This window comes from Catharus ustulatus, chromosome 6 (genome assembly GCF_009819885.2).
Source record: "Catharus ustulatus isolate bCatUst1 chromosome 6, bCatUst1.pri.v2, whole genome shotgun sequence".
Lineage (NCBI taxonomy): Eukaryota > Metazoa > Chordata > Aves > Passeriformes > Turdidae > Catharus > Catharus ustulatus.
In genome coordinates this window covers 58,770,811-58,789,984 of record NC_046226.1, presented here as the reverse complement: position 1 = coordinate 58,789,984, position 19,174 = coordinate 58,770,811, and the positions used below count along the sequence as shown (strand labels likewise).

Here is a 19,174-nt window from a genome sequence, read left to right as displayed (position 1 = left end):
CCTCTGAGGCTACAGGGGATGCTCCTGGGAGACACAGTGGGGTTAATCAATTAGTCAATTAACACTCTGTTCCCCTCTGCTGGACCACAGGCTTAGGGCCTTCTCACTGGGTGGTTTCTTTGGGAGGGTTTGGATCTGTTGCCTTTAAGAAAAACTGGTTAGTTGATGATGCTGCAGATCACAGAAGGTTCTTCACAGGTTTTGCTTGAATAATTTATGAAGTATTTTCACTTTGTGTTCTGTGTTATCATTACCTTGCCTGTTTTCTGTATTGCTTTAGGTGTTGCATTTGCCTCAGCCTTTGGGTTATTCTCTTCATCTTGAATTCTGTTGCCTTTCTGTATGGCTAAATCCATCTTTATCATCTTTTAGTTCTCTTGTCCACCGTTGATATGCCTGTTACTCTCTTCTATGGAAAGAGAGAAGCATTTATCGTTTGACCAGAAACAATTTATTCAGCATTTTGTTAAATAGGTGAGGCTGGTGCAGGAAGAAGGCAAGTGGAATATCAAACTAATTGATTTCTAGGCTATGTAATTCCCTCTTTTGATTTTTTTTTTTTTATATTTTATTTCATAAGATTCAAATAATTATTACTGAGCTTCTCATGGTCACTGTAAGAGTCTTTCTTCCCTAGTTTACATTTCTCAGGCAATTTGCCCAGAATATCTGTAATAAAAAAACCCTGCATTGAAAATGCAATTGAAACAAACTGTTGAGAGCAACTGCAGTGCCTAAGAATTTAAAATTATCAGAGCATTTCAAACTCTCATGTACTGTTTTAATTTAGAAGAGATTAGAGTTGTTATCCTGAATATTATAGAACAGTTCAGAACTGTTCTCATCTTGGAAATAAAAATGCACATGTATTTCCAGGCTTTTTCTCTTTTTCCTTGTGCTATGCTATAATAAGTGACTTTTTTGTAAGGTTAGTTTTGGTCAAATTGATTTCAGCAGGTTAAAATATCAAAACATTTGAAAATGTGGAGGTGAAATGTTGCTGGGCTTCTAGATGATAAGCCTGGCACTAGTTTGGTACCCCTGTGTTGGATGCCTGCAGTCCAGTCTCATAATCTCATACAGGAGCATTTCATGTGTGCCAGTGCATTAATTTCAAATAGATCAGAGTTGGATATTATGGAGCTATTATTAGAGTTATCCATATTTTAAAGACGTCTCTTCTCATTGCAAATTGGCAGTTCAATCAGCAGTTTTTAAAACCAATTGTCACTTACAATCTAAACTCAGCATAAAGCTAACAGTTATTGGAGCACAGGTTGGATCACTTGGATGATGTAGTAATTGTGGGATGGTTGTCAATTTAAACATTCTTTTGATTAATATTATGCTGTCTCTCATTACTTCATCTGACACAGAAGTTCTGAAGGTCAGATTTCTGTTTCTCAAATTCTTTAACAGTGTGTTATTAACTATTAGAGAAGGTAGTTAATACAGTAGATGGAAAATTCACTTTATTTTTATTGATAATTTTATTATGTCACTCCATTAATTGAAGTCATCCACTGGCTCATTTAGAATTCATGGATCAAGTTCAGTCCCCATGAAAGCATATTTAACTCCCTCTGTAATTCTATGAGCCATGTGACTTCCACAGCCTTCATTCAGATTCTGATCAGCAGTTCAGCTTCAGCCTGGGTTCTCCCTGGTATTGTCAGCATTTGCAGAGGGTGGTTATTTGCAGAAATGTTTATGGAATGATTGTATCCACACTGTGTTTCTGTGAGCAAGGGAATTTTTTTTGTCCTGCTCATTAACCATCATTTGTCCAATTGGGAAGCGCAGAGAATGTCAGAAATTATTTGTTCACATAAAATGTTGATTGAATATTTATGAGTAACTGAGAAAAAACCCTGCATTGATTTGGAGAGAGCTGTTTGTCAGATAATTTATCTGAAATCAGCAATCCAACTAGCTCTTAGCAAGAGCTGAGTGCAGTCTAAGCCTGAGTGTATTTACAAAGTGGATGTATTTTTCCCAAAGAAAATATGGGACACTAGAGATTTTAATCTAGGATGGTTTCCAGAGCCAGTGGCTAGAAATTCAAGCCAGTTGGATGCCCATTAGGAATAAGGTGCATGTTCCTATCAGAGCAGGCCAGTGGCCATCACAGGAAGGAACTGGAGAGATCACAGGGCTGACAGCACTGGGAACTGTAATTTCATACAACACAAACCATTGCACTTGGAGCTAAGCAGGTGGGAACATGGGGTCCATGGAATCTGGGGGAGCAGAGTGAAAAACTGGTGGTCCTGTTTGGCTCATGAATCTGTGGCATGTCAGCCAAGTGGCAAACACAGCTGGGCCTTCTTGGAATTGCAGTTCAGGAGAGGGGGTTCAGAAATAACACTTCATTGTTACCCTGGGTGAATAATGGTATGCTTTAAAGAAATTTTTTTTGTGGGGGAGGGTTAATATGTTTTTGTATAGCTTTAAAAATTGTTGTTAAATTTCTCAAATTAAATTTCCTTTTTTATTTGTTTGTCTGGTGGGGTTTTTTTTTTGGTGGGTAATTTTTTTGTTTGTTTGGGGTTTTTTGTTTGGTTGTTTTTGTTTTATTGTTTTATTTCTCCTAAAGTGTGATTGCCCAAATTATACAGGGATAGCTGTGTTATGCCAAGCCTGTCCGCTCAGCTGGCTGTCCATAAGGGCTCAGAGCAATCAAGTGGAAAAGCTGAGGAATGCATTTAAGTCATTCTGGTGCTCCTGCAGAATTAACTTTGGGGTTTTTTGGCAGGGAACTGCACTGATTGTGGACGTTGGAGCTTTGTTGAAGATGCAGTGATTTGTTCAGCATGCATATTCCATTTCAGCAGTTATTTTTGGTGCTTTCAAGCTCTCAAATTAGCCTTAAAACTGTGAGCTCTGCATTGACTGACTCACAAATGGCAGTTTGGGAAGGTAAAAATAGCAACACAGCTCTTGAACTCACTAGTTTGGCTAAAATAACATGAGATTTAAATTTTAAAAAAAATTTAAGGGATAAAACTGAGGTTACTGCATTAAACCTGGAATTTTTTGGATCATGCTGCTTTGCCTTTGGGATGGAGGTCTCTCACCAAAAGGGCAGGGACAGGACTCAGTTTGCAGGAGCAGATGATGGTAAATCAGAGCTGTAAATTTCATGTTGGTTTGGAGGTTTAATTTAGTCTATTTTATATTAACACAGAATCAAATCCTTAAATTTTTTACTTGTCCTTAAATGTGTTTGCTTGAGGAAATTTTCAGTTGTTCAAATAGGAATTATTAAATACCATTGCATTACTGGGACACAGTGTGCTAAAAAGGTTTCCTTTGTTAAATTGTGCCTGCACAGTATTCTCATTATATGGGGCATATTTTGGGTACCAGCTGACCTCAGGCTTGTGTGCTGTCTGCACTGCTGGATCAAATTATGGCAGTGACTGACTAACCATAATTTAATTTATTTGTGTCCAGTGCAGTCACAACACAAAGTCCTTTCTTCTACTGGATTGATTTAAACATCTCACCAAGTTTAACCTCTTTCTTGTTAGCAGCTGTGAATTTGGGGTGGTTTAAGCATTTCTGGAACAGGTTGCTTTTTCCCCAGATGGCATTTTGAAATTCAGTATGATAAGTAAGAGGAGAAGCTGTGAGTGTTTGGTACACATAGACTGAGAGTCTTGGGACCTTCACATTTCACTGTGAGCTGTCAAGTGAGCTGCAGGTCACTGTGCCAGATGTGGGACAGATGTGATGAGCACTCTGAGGTTCCCAGTTCTGCACCGAAGCATTAGGGATTCACTGCAGGCTGCAGAGCACCCATTCCTGGGCAGGCTCTACTGCAGACTCCACTTGCTGCACAGAAATTAGAAGGAATTCTGTAATTTGATCAGTATTCCCTGAGATAGCACTGTAGTTGACGTTACTAAGAAGAAATAGCACCACCTCCAAACACTGTGTCAGGTTTGATGTTTACTTCAGCTTCTTTGGTGCTGTTTAGACTTAAACATCAATACTGATTCACTTTTTTGTTAATTAAATATTTACCTCTTAGGATTCTTCCTGTCCCTCCAACTCAGTTGCTCTCCAGCAGTTTTCAGCCTTGTTCCTATGGGAAGCCATTTCCCACAGTCACAGAATGTTTGAGGTGGGAAGGAGCCTCTGCAGATCATCTAGTCCAACCCCCCTGCTTCAGCAGGGTCAGCTAGGGCAAGGAAAATACCTCATGATACTTTATTTTCCTATTCTGTCCAGAAAAGCAGATGAAGCCCAGTTCATCTTTGGCAAGAGAAGAGTCCCCTGCATGGGAAAATAGGTGGCACTGAAATAATTCCATCTCTTCCCACATTTGCCAGCTCCAAGACAAATATGTTGTGTGGGCAGGGGTGAAGAGAAGTTCCATGGCCTCAGGCCCATCACTTCCCCAAAAGGGTAAAAGGTCTCCAAGACTTGAGATAGCTATAAAAAAACTAATATTTCTGACACCTCTTCTTTAAAGGAGCAAACCAAGCATTAAAGAGATAAGGTGACTATAACTAAATAGAGTAGCCCATGAAAATGTTCCATCTTCAGTGGGAACCAGTGGCAGCAGTGTCAGTAACAGTGGGGATGGAACCCCCAGCTGATGGTGGAGGATAAACTGGGTGCTTTGGGAGAACAGGACAGTGACTCTAAAACTCTAATTTCAGCTCAATTGCCCAAGGATTTTAGTCAGTGCCTAAGGAAAGGATCTCTGGGTAACAGCCATGAAATGGCTTTCATTAAATAATAATTACATCAGGCTTTAAAATGCAGAGTAGCTTCGAACAAGTCAGAGATACTGTGTGCAACAGGAGAGTAAATCTGGTGCCCCATGTGGCACAGAGAATGTAAAGCTGGTTTTGTTTAGACAGTGCTCTGTACTGCACCAGGATCAAGCACACCAGTGTGATTCAGCATCTCAGGAGAGGATGTAGCCTGTCACCTCAACCCCATTCAGCTCCCAAGTTGTTCCATGACTGTTGCAGGAACAAAAGTTTCTGGCACCTCCTTTTAGGGCTGATGGAACTCAGTTGGTGAGGAAGGGGCTCTGTTGGCTGGAAGCACAAAGAGATTTCATACTGAATGATCAGGACTGTGGGCAGTGTGATTTTAACTGCTCAGTGCCTTCCTGCAGTGGATCTGGCAGGGGCAAGTCCCAGAGCTGTACTGGAGAGTGGCACATGGCTGGGCTGGGTTCTGCTGGAGAGGCTGGCAGCACTGGGCTGGGGAAGGAGCAGTCTCAAGGAATCACTTGTAGTTGTGTCCCCCAGGTGGGTGCCAAGGGCAGGTCTAGACCAGCAGATTATTGACTGAAAAGCTGATGCTTTGCTTCAGTCTGCTTTAGTCTGGGGGGAGAGCCAGGTGCAGTTGGTGTGGCTTTGGGTCAGACTGAGCTCTGCTCGCTGGGGTTCTGGCACACTGAATTCATGTCCAGGTCACACCAGCCCAGCTGGGACAAGGACAGGCTGTGAACACCCCTGAGTCCTGCACAGCCTGTGGGGGGCACACATGGGGCAGGATGCAGTGCTGGTGTCTGCCCTTGGCAGAGTCCTGGCACAGAATTCCCTCTCTTGTGGGCACGGCCAGTGTCTCCTGGGCAGGAGGGGAGAATTCCACCCCACTAATTATTAATTATTAATTAATTCCCAAACCACTGTTTCTCCAGTGCATGCCTGTGCCACCCCTGCCTTGCCAGGGAACATCCAGCCCTAGAGGGATGTGTAGGGCCATAGATCTGTGCTTTGGGGACAAGCTGCACAAAATAATGCAAATCACTACATAGTTTATTGTGCAGTAGACAATTGTAATAATCCTTACTAGTATTTCTATTCATATGCAAATTAAGAAGATAACAGTTGTCGTTGTTGGTTCAGAACAATCAAAAGGATATTGTAAAATTAATTTACTTAAAAGAGGCCTGAAAGAACTATTATTTATATTGTGAATATTCAGTGACTTTTAATTATGAGTGACTGATGTGCCCAGTTTTTGTATTAATTCTAAACAGCAAGACAGACAACAGGCTTTTTCTTTTCTCTGGGTCTGTGTCCTGCAGATATTGTTATGGGATAATCTACTTCAGATATTAAAATAGAGCCTCCTAAGGCAGGCAGAAAATGCAGGAAAAAATCTGACATAATCTGTGTTTGGTGCTGGAGGCGGCTCAGCATCACAGCCCAGTGGTACCTCGGCAGCCTGGAGCTTAGCAGAGATATTTTAGCTGTTCAGTGTTGTACTTGAAGGTCATTTAAACAGCCTGAGTTCAGAGTTGTTGGTTTTATTTTGCTGCCTCATCCATCTGATAAGCTGCTACTCAGAAATCTGAGCCTCTTCTGCTTGGCCTGGGAAGGCCTGAGTTTATATTGAGCCTTCCCTGTATGACTGGATGGCCTAGAAATGAAATTAAATGGATGAAAATGGGGAGGATATCATCCCATTTGCATGATTAAGCACCATGCCTTTGCATCTCACAGTATTTGCAGTTTCCTTTCTTGCCCAGGTTTGCAGCCTTGTGCGAGGGGCACAGCTCGGAGCTGGCTGTGGCTGTAGGAGAAGTGAAGCTCACTCAGCCAAGCACAAAAAGGTTTCCTCACAGCTGGGGCAGGGCAATTCATGTCCTCCTTCTCATCAGAGCAATTTCCTGCTTTTTGAACTGCTTTATTTGTTTAGTTGTTCCTAGTTGAGAAAATCTTTTAAGACTTAAATACTCATGGTAAAACCTTAGTGCACAGTTGCTTCTAAAGGCATTCTTCTTTTTCTATCTTTCTGTTAAAAAATGCCATTGGCACGAAAAGCACATTTAGTGATAGCAATGTATTAGGTGATGCTTTTCTTTGCCCTTCTGGGAGCCAGAAGAGCAGAAGAAAAGAGGGATCTCTGAGATATGAGCACAGTATTCCAGCCTGAGACACATCTCAATCTTACTTGCAGAGCTTTGTGAACTTTGCAATTTATGCATGAGCACAGGCAGGATCGAAGCTCCAGCTTCTGCAGGAGGTCATAGGATCTTCATTTAAATTCTAGATGTGACTTCTTTCTCTGAGTGTCATTTGCTGTCACCCTGAAAACAGGGGAGCCACTCCTTCAGGGCATTTGGTGGGCAGGGAAGGTGCCTATTCTATTAAGGCACATATATTTCTCCACTTGCCTTGGAGAGCTTAAAAGTATTTCAGGGAAGAAATTTTCTTTTAGGATACAATTGGGATGGATAAAACTTCATGAACTCCTGTCAGTCTCTGCAGAGAAAGACCAACAGTAAAGATTGAAACAAATCACTTGGAGTGATAGGCTTTATTACTTAAAATACATTATCTACAGCTAAGGCATAATATCTTTACTTTTTGTAGGCTACTGTGATTAAGGATTTGCTTGAATTTTGATGCTGTTAATTTAAAATATGAGAAATTTTTTTCTTCAGTTTAATGGGCTTAGCTTGGTTTAAGAGGCAAAAGACTCCTGAGTATCCCCAGGTGGGAGCAGAGTAACTTTCCTTTGTTCTCCATGGAAGGGAGATTGCACCAAGCTGCACCTCTCACCCTGCACAGGCTGTTCACCCATCAGAACAAACCCAAAGGAAAATGGAGATGGCCTTTGCTCTTTTACAAAAAGAGAAAAGCTTCACTGTTGATTACAGAGACAATCAACAAAAAACCAGTCAATGTGCTCTTTGCTTTGGTGCTTATCAGTCATGTCTGCAACACCAGAATTCAAGCTGTCTCATCCATTAATACTCTGTTGTGAAGTTACAAAAGGCACATAAATCATTTATAGAAAAGGACAGCACAGACACAGAGGCCTGAGATTTTATTCATATGACAAAGCAGGCAGCTAAATCTGACAGATTTCATTTGTTATAGTTTATTAAAAATAATGTTACTGAGCATGAAATTAGGCTACATATAGAACTTGCCTTTTCTGTCAATGTAGGCATGTATGACATGATAACCTGAGGCAAATAGTGTCAGGTTTTACTCTGAGAAGTGACTAATTCTGACCTGGGAAAAGACTCCAGCAGTACCCACTGAGCAGCTCCAGAGGTGGAGCTTGGTACAAGAAGAGCTGTTTGTCACTGGAGCTGCAGCACTGGCAGTTCTGTGCATGGAAATGCTCAATGGACCTGCCAGTAACCACCCTCTAAGGGGTGTTCCCAGATGGCAATTTCTCAGCTCTAAGGCAATTCCTGGAGCCAGGTGAGAGACAAAACACTGAAGAAAATTGTCTGTGTGAGTGCTGTGCATCTGTGCTGGGTTTCCCTCACTTTCCTGTGTTAGAACAAAGTGGAATTCTTTTTGTGTTGGTGTTTGAGGCTCTCTGCTGTACCGCAGAGGGTTTGTCCCTCCTCGCTGTGTTGGAACACTGGGAGTGCTCCAGACCACTGCTGCTGCGCATCCTGTGGGTCTCCAGATGGCTTGTGTGGCTAATTCACAACTTTCATAATATCCATAATAAGACTTTCAGAGTATAATCATTTCAGAGAGATGAGGAGGTCAAGTGGGAGGTTAAAACTGCTGCTGAAAGAAACGCTGCTAATAGGAGCTGGTGAAAACTTCAGAGCTTGCCTTTTGTCAAAGTGCTCTGACACCCTGGGATGTTCCAAGTTATTATTTTAGTTTTAATTTGCATATAAATTTTGGCATTTCCATTGTTACTTCAGTCTCTAAGCTGGTTCTTTGATTGCAGGGGGTTTGACATTTCAATTTGTCCTCTCAAAGGTGCTTGCATGACGATCACTTTATAAACTTTGCTCTGGCTGATGAACTCTTGTGGGTGTATTTGTTCTTTGGAGTTTTTCTGTGGGGAACAATAAGTATGTTCTTGCTAGTAGTTGGTAAAAAAAAAAACCAAAAGAGAGATTGTCACTAACCAGCTTTAGGTTAAAATGTGTTGCCTCACTTCCATGTAGAAGTCATTATTTTATTGTCTTCAGAACCAAAAGTAACTACATTTTAGATAATTTTTTTCTTGAGTTTGCATGTGTTGGTGTCAGTGTAGTACCTCTGGAAAACTGGCATGGAATGCACATGAGATTTTAAGAACAGGTGAGAGTGGCTCAGCTGATCTTAGAAACAGATTTGTGATTCCTTCCAGTGAAGCCAGCAGAAAAGAGCAGGCTTAGGTGTTAAGAAATACCTGTAGGGAGCTGGGGATTCTCCCAGAGCTGTACAGGAACTGCCTTCCTTTGTTTCTGTCACAAAATGAGGAAAAATTGCAGCACTTGTGGAACACAAGAGGAGTTAAAGGACCTCTGTACCCACAGTCATTGCTCACTGCCATACAAAATTAAACATGACAGGCCTGGATTACAAAGCAAAACTAAATGAATCTACAGACTGAGAACCTCAAACAAACAAACCAGAACTTCAAAGCCTTTGAGATCAAGGTGTTTACTCTAGAGCATCTTAAGTGGATGTGGGGCTTGGCTGTACTTTGCCTTAACTTATCCCTTGTAGACAAAAAATTTCATCCAATTTAGTTTAGAAAATGTAACAGTGGTAGAAATAACAGTTTCAGAAAACTCTCAGAAGGAAGAACCACTTTCTGAGGAGTGATAAGCTGCCTGATTCATCCCTGGCACTGCATCTTTTTTATTGTTTTGCTTATTATTGCAGTTGTAGGCATTCCAATAATGGCCCAGATGTCTTTTATATCAAGTGCTCTGCACCCTCAGAATAAAACCCTCGCCCTTGACTTGAAGAGCTAAAACCTACAAATAGAGTATTAGAAAGAGGAGATTCTGGGAGAGAGAAGGCATGCTGGGAGGTACTGACAGAGCATCCTTGAGTGATGCTTGGGATTCATCAGCAACATTAAAATTACTGAGTTATTGTGTCCTTTTTGGACATTTGGGAAACCCTGTGGAATGGGCAGGGACAGTGAAAGCTGGCACTCAGGAACTGGATGATAAACTAGTGATGCTTGCTGGGCTGATAAGTAACAACAGCTCAGAAGGGCTTGGAAAATGCAGACAAGCAGTTTGAGCAGCATGGAAAACAGAATAAGAGGCAGGATATTGCCTTCCTGACAGGCAGCCTGAAAAACAAGTTTTCAGGAGGGATTTGAAGTGGACATGAGTCTTGACGTCAGTGAGGAAACCAGCAAGGGTCAACTTTAGGTGGAAAAGCTGTATTTTATTGCAGGATAAATAGGCTGTGTGCAAGATTTGATGACTTGGGAAGAGGTTCAAGGTGAAGATGTGCATTATGTCAACACACAATTATCTGAACCTGACTGTGCCCATAATAATCTGGAGGTCTAGCTATGAAAAGGTTGAAAAATCTGCTTTTAAAATTATTGATGGTGAGCTACCAAATGCTTACACACAGATGGCAGTGAACTAGCTCAGATTTGAATTTGCCTAGAAGTCAGCTCTGCTTTAAAGGATGGACCAGTGCACCAGCATATGGAAACAAAGGCTGTTTGTTTCCTGGTGAGCGGGTGTTGAAGGAAAGGAAATCAGGGTAAGGGAGACATGGGGTGCTTGAGGAATCCACAAAGAAAATTGTGAAAGTAAAGAGAGATTGATGGGAAAGGGTGGAGGAAACTGCAGATAGGTCCAAATCACAGGAGCCACAAGACAACATGTTTTTAGAAATACAGGACACAGATGCCAGAATGGTTCTGGATTTTTTACTGCCTTTTTTTTTAAATTTTATTTTTTCTTGTGGAAGAGATGTGCAGATCTTGTGCAGAGAAAAGAGCAAAACCTAGAGAAGCATTAGGAAGCAAATCAAGTAAAAATTTAATTTATCCAGATCCTGTTAATTCTGTACTTACCAGAATTAGGAGAACTATGGCAGTAAATAAATGAGAGCGTACATAAACCCCATGATTGGCAGCTTTATTCAATTTTAAAAGTGGAGCTTAAGTAATAGGATTTTTGTTTGCTTGTTTTAAATAAAACCAAAGCAGAATACCAAAGTAGGCAACACCAGAATTAGGTATTCTATTGCAATATGAGTTCATGAATTTAAATTAAAAAGAAAAGGTCTGGCATTTAGTAGCTGTCTGTTTTCTATTAAAATGTTAACATTTTTGTGTCTTTAAGCATGTATTTATAGCACCACACTGTATTCTTTAAAACTCCTGAGCACCTTGGTTTTATTACTATCAAATATTGTTGCTCAAAGTTCAGGTCTTAATTAGTGCATGGACATGAAGAGCAAGTAGGTCAGATAATCAGTATGCTGGTGCCTTAATTCAATAGATACCAATCTGAACACTGAAGTGAAATAGTGAATCTTTCTTACACTTAAATACAGTTGAAATGTAAGTTGAGGTGTTGCTACACTTGGTATAGCAGAGCTGTTTGTCAGCTCTTCACTAAGGCAGGATTCATAGTTAATAGATCCTCAGCCTGGATAAATATCATCATAATGGTTTTAAAGCTGAATCATCAGGCTGCAAACCTGCCTCCAAAAATAGCATGGATCTTCTGAGGGTTGACCAGTGGCTTAGGGGTAACTTTCTGTAATTCTCAGCCCGTGTCCTCCTGTGTTTCCTTCTTTAGCAGTGTTCTAGGGCAGCAGAAGACAGAGATGCTGCTGCTGCAGGACAGCATAGCCTCTCTCCTCTGCCACTTCCTACATGAAGAGTAAATGGGAAAACACTCGATTTTTATCTCAGTGATGTGTGTTTGTGTTGCTCAGAGTGAATTTGGATTCTGAATTTGGATTTCCTTAGCAGGGTTGGAAAGCTCTTTTCTTTCAGATGTAGCAAGAAATGCCAGAATAGACTCAGGAACAATATAAAGAGCCAAGTAAAGCCAATGGGAGCTAAGTCTGGATTTACTGGAATCCACCAGGCTGCTTTTAGCCGGAGTTACAGTCAAGGATGAATCTGCTATGAGACTTTGGACCTAGTATGCTAATATATTACTCCTGACAATAAATGACTTCATGGATTCATTTGGAGAAAAATATGGTCCAAAGATGGAATAAAGTAGTGGTGAATCAGGCTTCTTATCCCTCATAGTTATTATGCCAAAGGCAAGGTAGCAAATAAATACTGCTGGTGGTGAGCATTAAGTTTGCTCATTAGAAATGCGGAGTCGTGTAGCAGTCTCCAGCGTGATTTCATCTGGGAACACTGCCATAAGGATTACAAATGGCTTTCAGCCTGAAAATTGGTATGTATTGCTCTAAACTTACAGTGGGGAGTTGGCAATTTATCCTGCAGATAATCATCTTGTGTTAAGTTGAACATCTTAGAGTAACTTTCTGCTACACGATAAACCAGCTCCTATGAATAATTTACTGCAACTGGCAACCCACTTCAGCTCTGAAGTCTTTATAAAGTCTGGTGGCTTTTCAAAGTTTCAGAACAAACTTGGAGCCAAAAATCCCATTGCACTCCATGTCAGTGGAATTTCAGTGTTAATTGGAATGGGAATCACAATCTGACCTTTTAGGGCAAACCTCTGAAGGACACAAGTTCTACATGGCATCACTGAAAAGGCCAAAGCTGTGCATTTGTGTCCAAGTAAGCAGAGCTCATTTACCCTCCCCTGTCCTCTACAGCATCATGGGGAGTTGTGCAGATTTTATCTTGTGTAGGTGTTTGAAATATTTTCACTGGGAAAAAAAAATGTTGGCTGAATTACCCAGGGATTCATTTCTTCCATAGCAGATTGAGGTGTGCTCACCACTGCAACACAGCACATGTGATGTGTTGCACCAAAATTGTCCTTCCAGCCCTACAGGAATCCATGGCAGTCAGGTTGTGTTGATTCAGAGAGAGCAGCAGCCTTCAGTGTGCCAGCCCTGAGGGAGTGGCTGATCTGCACCAGTGAGGTCTGTCCCAGCCCTTGGTCTGCCCTGCCTGGCTGCAATGCCAGGGGGAATTCTGTGGGTCGTGCTCACATCATCCCCCGTGTAAAGCAGAAGCAACCAAAACTTGTCAGAGGTGTTTAACATCAGCAAAGAAGAATTCTACAGCTCTAAGCCTTTGTAAGTCTCTAATTTTCCTACTCTGAGCCTCCTTGCTGAGCTCTGGTTTGTGCTGTGCCCCCTCCAGCCCCCAGCCCATGTGTGTGCTGGGCAGGGATGCACAGCATCCTTTCCAGGGAGCACAGGATGAGCTCCTTGGCAGTGACAGGGCTGTGCAAGTGCTATTTCAAGATTACAGCTGAAAACAGGATTTGTCCTGGAGGAGATGGGTGGAAAGGCCAAAAAGACCCTTAGTTGTGAATGTAACAACTGAGATTTCAGGGAGATTGTGACTCCAAACATGAACTGTCCATTTTCTCTTCCCTGCTGATTTGAGATTGTGTCAGTAGAGAGGGAGAGTCCTGGCATTCCCCAAAAATGAGCAAGGGTATTGCTTGGTCCAGTGACAAATAAAGGGTGAAGTGCTTCTCCTTATTTCTGGAGTTGGTCTGAGTAGCAGTACTGAATGTACCTTTTGTTTTCATTGCAATATTATAAGCTTTCTTGATAGTCAAGCAAATTTTTAGAAAATATTAAGTTTAGAATATTAAATAGAAAAAATAAGATTGAACAAACTAGTTCGCCTGGAATGCAGGTGTGAAGAACATTTCAAACACCTAATTTTCTCTAATAGTTCCTAGTCATTATGATGAGTTCCTGAGAATCCTGTGCAGCTCTGAACTGCCACTCATTCATATTCTCATCCTTTAGATATCTTTCTTCAGGACAAATAAATGTTTTTCTTAAGAAAAAAAGATAAATTGTTTAACAAAAATAAGTATGGCTTGACTAAATCTCACACTTCCACCTTATCTGAGGATTTGAGGACCAATTTTATTACTTTTAATTATGTGATACGAATCTCAGTTTTCTTGTCTTAATGTGAATAGACAGAGAGATTATTGGGTAGAGCAAATGGAAATGAAACCATGGCTTTAGATAGGATACTGCTGGTAAAATAAATTCAAGAAAGCTCCACAATAATTGGTCCTCTAGTTGGAAGGTGCCAGTTTACAGACATAAGGGTATTTGCAGGCCAAGTTTCTTAGCAGATATTAAAAACACTGGAAACCCTTTACAAGAAACCCCCTTCATTGTACTATCTGGGGGAAGATGAGTTATGGAGAGTTTGGTTTTGAGACTGGTCTTTGAGAACACAAAGGAGACTGGAGCAGGAGCCTTGTGGCAGACCCCTGTGCCATGCTTTGAAGGCACCCAGAGTGCTTCTGCTGAGAGCCAGGTAGCAAAGCTCTGCCACTTTAGTCATTTCCTTGCTGCAGACCTCCAGACTGCTAGCACAGGGGTTTGTTTTGAGGAATTTCCTTCCCATCACTTTAGTTCCCTGTGAGCCCCAGGCTTCCAGGGGGAGTTTGCTGAGGTCAGTGGCTGCAGCTGGACCTGCAGGGACAGCAGGGAGCCCTGGCAGCTCCAGAGCCAGGCTGTCCCTGTGATGGCACTCACCCACCCACCCATGGCACTGCCAAGGGTTCAGGGCACACATTGGGGCACTGGGGATCACAAACCCTGCTCAGGCTTTTGCAGAGTTTCTCACTGACACCATGCTGAATCCCTGCAGCTCCACTTTCTGAGAAGGTAAGTGCCTTTTGTCAAAGCTAACTGATTTCCTGAGCAGCAGTGCTCCCTGCCAGGTGCCCAGGAGACATAGCTCTACATCAATGCTGCTGTAGTGGGGAAAAAAAGATGGCAAAATGCTGTGGGCTAGAACAGACTAATGAAATGTAAGGAGGCTTATTTTGTTACAGATGAAGGGAGTTGTTACCTGGTGCTTTGGTACCAATATCCAAGCAGGAGTCTTTCTGTGCAAATTCAGTAGCTCCTCTGGGAGTGTGTGTGTGATGGTGATGTGAAAATGTGTGCTTGTTTTCCTAAGGAGCTTGGAATGAATGCTGTAAATCAGCATACAGCAAGTGTCCTGACTCCAGTGGAATTAAACAATTTTTTGTCTAAGGTCTAGTCCCTTGAGCAAGCACTGCTGTGACATTTGCTGCTGTAGCTCAAATGGAAAGTCCAAGTTCTGAGTAAAATTTTCAAACAACTTAATAGTCCATGTTTAATATTCAGTCATTTGGACTTTCAGGGCAGTACCGGAGTTGTTGAGCAAATCACTGCCCTGAATTACTGCAGGATTTCTGTCCTGTTGTGTTGCTTGATGGTGATGTTTGCAATATTGTAGAATAAATGTGCTGGTAAAATGTGTTTCACCTGTATCTTTTCAAGTGTTTTAAGCAAGAGTGCCTCAATTGTCCATTTTGTGCTGAAGTGGGCTGCAAAACAGCTTGTGTGCTTGTTGATGCTTGTGGAAAGCATCCTCCTCAAGGACTGCTGTGACCATTTATCTATTCAACAGCTTGTTTAAATCACAAGTGCAAGCTGTGTGTTTATAGGGCTATGTTAAAACATGGGCATGCTTTTAATCTGTAAGGCCATACTTGACCTGAAGGTCAATTTAAAATATGTTCAGTAAAAAGGCATAGTGTGGATAGCTAGCATGTATGTTTTGAAAGGGTAATTCATTTCATGTAGCTCAGGTCATCTCCTACAGCCTGCTCCAGACAATAATTTGTATACCATCCTTAAACAAAAAACCCCCACAAAATTATAAGCCACAAACCCACCTCCCCTCCCATCCCCCCAAAAAAAAGTATTTTGGAAAATGAAAGTAAGCAAATCACAACAGGAAGGTCTGGCATGAAAGCAATTAAAGTATTTTTAATATAGGAAATGGTTTAAAGGGAGGGTTTGCCATGGTTTCATGTTCAGTAGCTTTAGGTTTCAAGCTAGAACAGTAAGCAGTAGTGTCAATAGCTGATTCTCTTACAAATGGATCTCCTCCCTTCATCCCAGCAGAGTTATTATTGTGTTCTCTCAATGCAGGGACTGTTTCATTCTCAGGATGGGGGAGAGGAACCAGGCACTCTTGGTAGGTTTTAAGATAAGTTTTCTGGCCAAGTGCAACACAAACCAGTACCTCTCTGTTGCCAACATGCTGCTCAAATCAAATTTGTAGAGGTTGTGTGCTTTTGATGTGATTCCTCCAGCAGAAAAACACAGCAGTCAAGCTGCAAGGTTGTGCAGTGTTTTCAATTCTGAAGTGAAATAAGAAACGGATTTATTGTGTAAGAGACTAACATGTTTGCAATGATGTAGAGAACGGTTAAATATTGTCCACACCTCTGGGGAAGCAAAGGGACACCTTGGAAGAGCCTTGCAGACAGGCTGCCACCCTGCCACGTTCTGGTTGTTTGAGCCTGTTTTTATGTGCCACTTCCTGCCTTTCCCAACACAGCTGAGAATTCAAGACTTCTCACCTCTTTTTCTAACTGGCTCGCAATGAAAAATGAAGTGATATTAGCAGGTAGGCTCTCCTAATTAGCAACCTGCTAATGAAATCTGTTAAGCACAATTGTATTGGATGGTTCTGCTTCTGTAGAGTTTTGCCAGCAAGCAGAATTGAGCAGTTCCTCCAGCTGGAGCCCTCGTTCTGCTGCTGCCCAGAGAGGCTCAGACTGAGCCATTGCTGCAGCTGGGTCTGGGTTTGCTCTGTCCAGGTGAAATGATCACCTGCAGCCCTCAGGTGCAAAGGGCTGGGGTGTCTGAGCTGGTAGAAGCAGCTCAGCCCGAGGGTCTGCAGGCACACTGCTCCTTTGTGCAGACCCTGAGCTACACAATGCCCTTCTGAGTTACAGCCAAGCCTGCTCGATTGGTTCCAGTGCCTGATCAGTGTCATTAAGGAAGAAAAATGCAACCCCCCTGTATTTTCTTGCTTCATGTTTTCTGTAGTGACAACGTGCTGAAATGAAATATCCCTTCCTATTAGTTGAAAATTTAAATAGCTGACAATTTTCTTTTATGTTTTCTAGTAGTAATTTCAGGTAAGAGGTAAATGAGCTGCAACAAAATCTGTAGGGTATCCTAAAAATCCCCTTTTAAGATCATCATAATCTTACAGCCTTGCTCTGTCACTATCTCAGTCTCTCTCTAAAAAAAAAAAAAAAAAGTCTAAATAGATTATACACATGTCTAAAATAGTTGCTCTTGGTCTGTCTAGAAAATGCATTCTAAATGTTTATTGGCTTTTTAAGGCACCAGTTTTGTTTGCAGGAATGTTAATAAGCTGAGCTGTGGTGTGATGATGTTGGTGTGCCCATAGTTCTTACAGTTTCCCTCAGTCAGAAGCATCCACTGTGGAACTGTGCTCTGCCAGGTGCTTTTATTGCCCTGCTCTCCTCCTGCAGGGCAGGGCTGAACTACTCAACTTTCCTCTGCTCAGCCTTCCAAAGCTTCCACTCACCTCAGCCAGCTCAGGCTTGTTATCATTTCTGTGGGGTGAAAACAATGAAACTTCATTAAGGAGGGCAAAACCTTGGATTAGTCTAACCCATTAATGTAACTTAATTAACTTTAGTGCAGCTCTGTCAGGTTACACTGCCCTGGCAGCGTTACAGGAGGGTGAACAGGGGACACAGTCTGCCCAAAACTCCACCATTTATTGTGATTGTGTTCAATCCCTGCATTGACTGCTTCCAGCATTCCTTTTAAATTTATTTTATTTATTTATCTATTTATTTATTTATTACATGGAGCTCCTAAATCTTTGTCAGATCTGGCTTGCTCTGCTTTTCTGCTTTCTCTCCTGTTTTACTGAGTGCTCACACATAGAACAATTTACAACATCAGCAATGAACAAATAGCAGGAAATTCTGGGCACTGAAAAGATTCCCAAATATACCCAGCATCATTTCCAGTTTCCCTTTTGTTACAGACAAATAGAACAGCTACAGTAAATGACAAGGACATTAATTTGGTGCTTCTGTCCACTCCTGTCCGTTGTGACTCTGCCACCACTGAGTTACCAAAGATTTAACACCTACAGCATGATGTTTCCATTTCATCTTTCTCATGGTCCTTCCAAGAAACAGGTCTGATTTTAGCCAAATAAAGTCAATTTGTGAATAGCAAGCAGGCAATCCTGGCATAGTTCTGTGTTACCTCCTGGGCTGGCATGTAACCTGTCAGTCTGAAGGAGGACATGTCCCCTCCATCCTTCCCCTTCTCTTTCTTTCTTCTAGAGAAACCTCCCACATGTCTTTGTAGTCAAACAGAGTAGAATTTGCATACCATAATAAACTCACGTCTTTGGTCCTAGGGGTAATCCCTGAGGCCTTTGAGGGTCCTTTGCTAGGAATAGAGAGCAGCCAGTGGCTCTTATGCTGCCCAAGGTGGATGCTTTTAACCCCTTAATTTAGCTCTGTCTAGTCTCTGTTCCAGGTCAGCCTTTCTAGGCATCAATTCAGAGAGTAAAATGAGAATGAATGCCCTGAAACGTGGCTGCTCTGTTCTCTCTCCTGCCTGTATCTGTCTCCAGTTCCTAATAACTTTTTTTTGTATATAGTAGTTGCTTCAAGTGTGGCTTTCAGCATTTGTTTGTAGAAAACCTTCATTTATCTTTCTATCTGTCCTACACAAAAGATTGAGATGCTCTGAGCTCCTGTGCTGCTGTTCTCTTTTTTTAGCTCTCCAGTGGGGTGTTATCCTCAGATGAAATAGTCTAATCAGAGCTGATGGCCATATTCAAGCCAGTCCCATGTGTGTCTCTTGACCTCTTTGAGACCCTCAGTGTGACTGTGGAAAACAGAAGTACAAGGGTGCATGATGAGACAATAATCAGTTGTATTTGCATATTTCCTCTGAAATACTTAACCAGCATTTAAGCAATTAATTGTTAATTTAGACCAACTTTTGTTGTGTTGCTTCCTGCATGAAAGGAAATCATTTAAGAGCGACTATGGGGTCAGCCTGCTGCTATTGAGCATATTTATCTTTGCCATTGGCTTTTGGGTAAAAGTGCTGCTTCTGTGCAGAGGCCACCAATGCTGTTTGTGCTTCCTGTTGCAGAATGTTTATTACACAAGCAGTCAGCAGCTGCACGTGGGTGTTCTGAGCCCCACCATCGACGATGATGACAACAGATGCCTGGTGGATGTGAACAGCAGGCCCAGGCTCATTGAGTGCAATTATGCCAAAGCCAAGAGAATGAAGCTTTACTGGCAATTTACTCAGGTAATTCTTACCAAGCAGCCATTTCAGAAAGTTTTAAAGCTCTGTTTCTGTGTTGAAGTGTGAGTAACCTGTTTACTAACAGAACAGAACCAGATTTATCCTTGCTTTCTTTGCACAGAGCAGGGAGCTGGTCTTGAGTTTTGATCCCAGTGTCAGCTACCTCAGTA

At 41.8% G+C, this 19,174-nt stretch overlaps 1 protein-coding gene across 3 annotated transcripts in view; it reads left to right on the top strand.

Annotated features, from left to right (window-relative positions):
* The window catches only part of GALNT18 (polypeptide N-acetylgalactosaminyltransferase 18), a 179,917-nt gene that overhangs the window by 145,440 nt on the left and 15,303 nt on the right, over positions 1 to 19,174 (top strand). For 2 of the 3 annotated variants that reach the window (XM_033062514.1, XM_033062515.2), the window contains exon 11: positions 18,843 to 19,007. The exons of the other annotated variant lie outside the window; for it this stretch is intronic. In XM_033062514.1, coding sequence (XP_032918405.1) covers positions 18,843 to 19,007 — 165 coding nt within the window. The remainder of the gene's footprint in view (positions 1 to 18,842; positions 19,008 to 19,174) is intronic. 3 annotated transcript variants of the gene reach the window in all.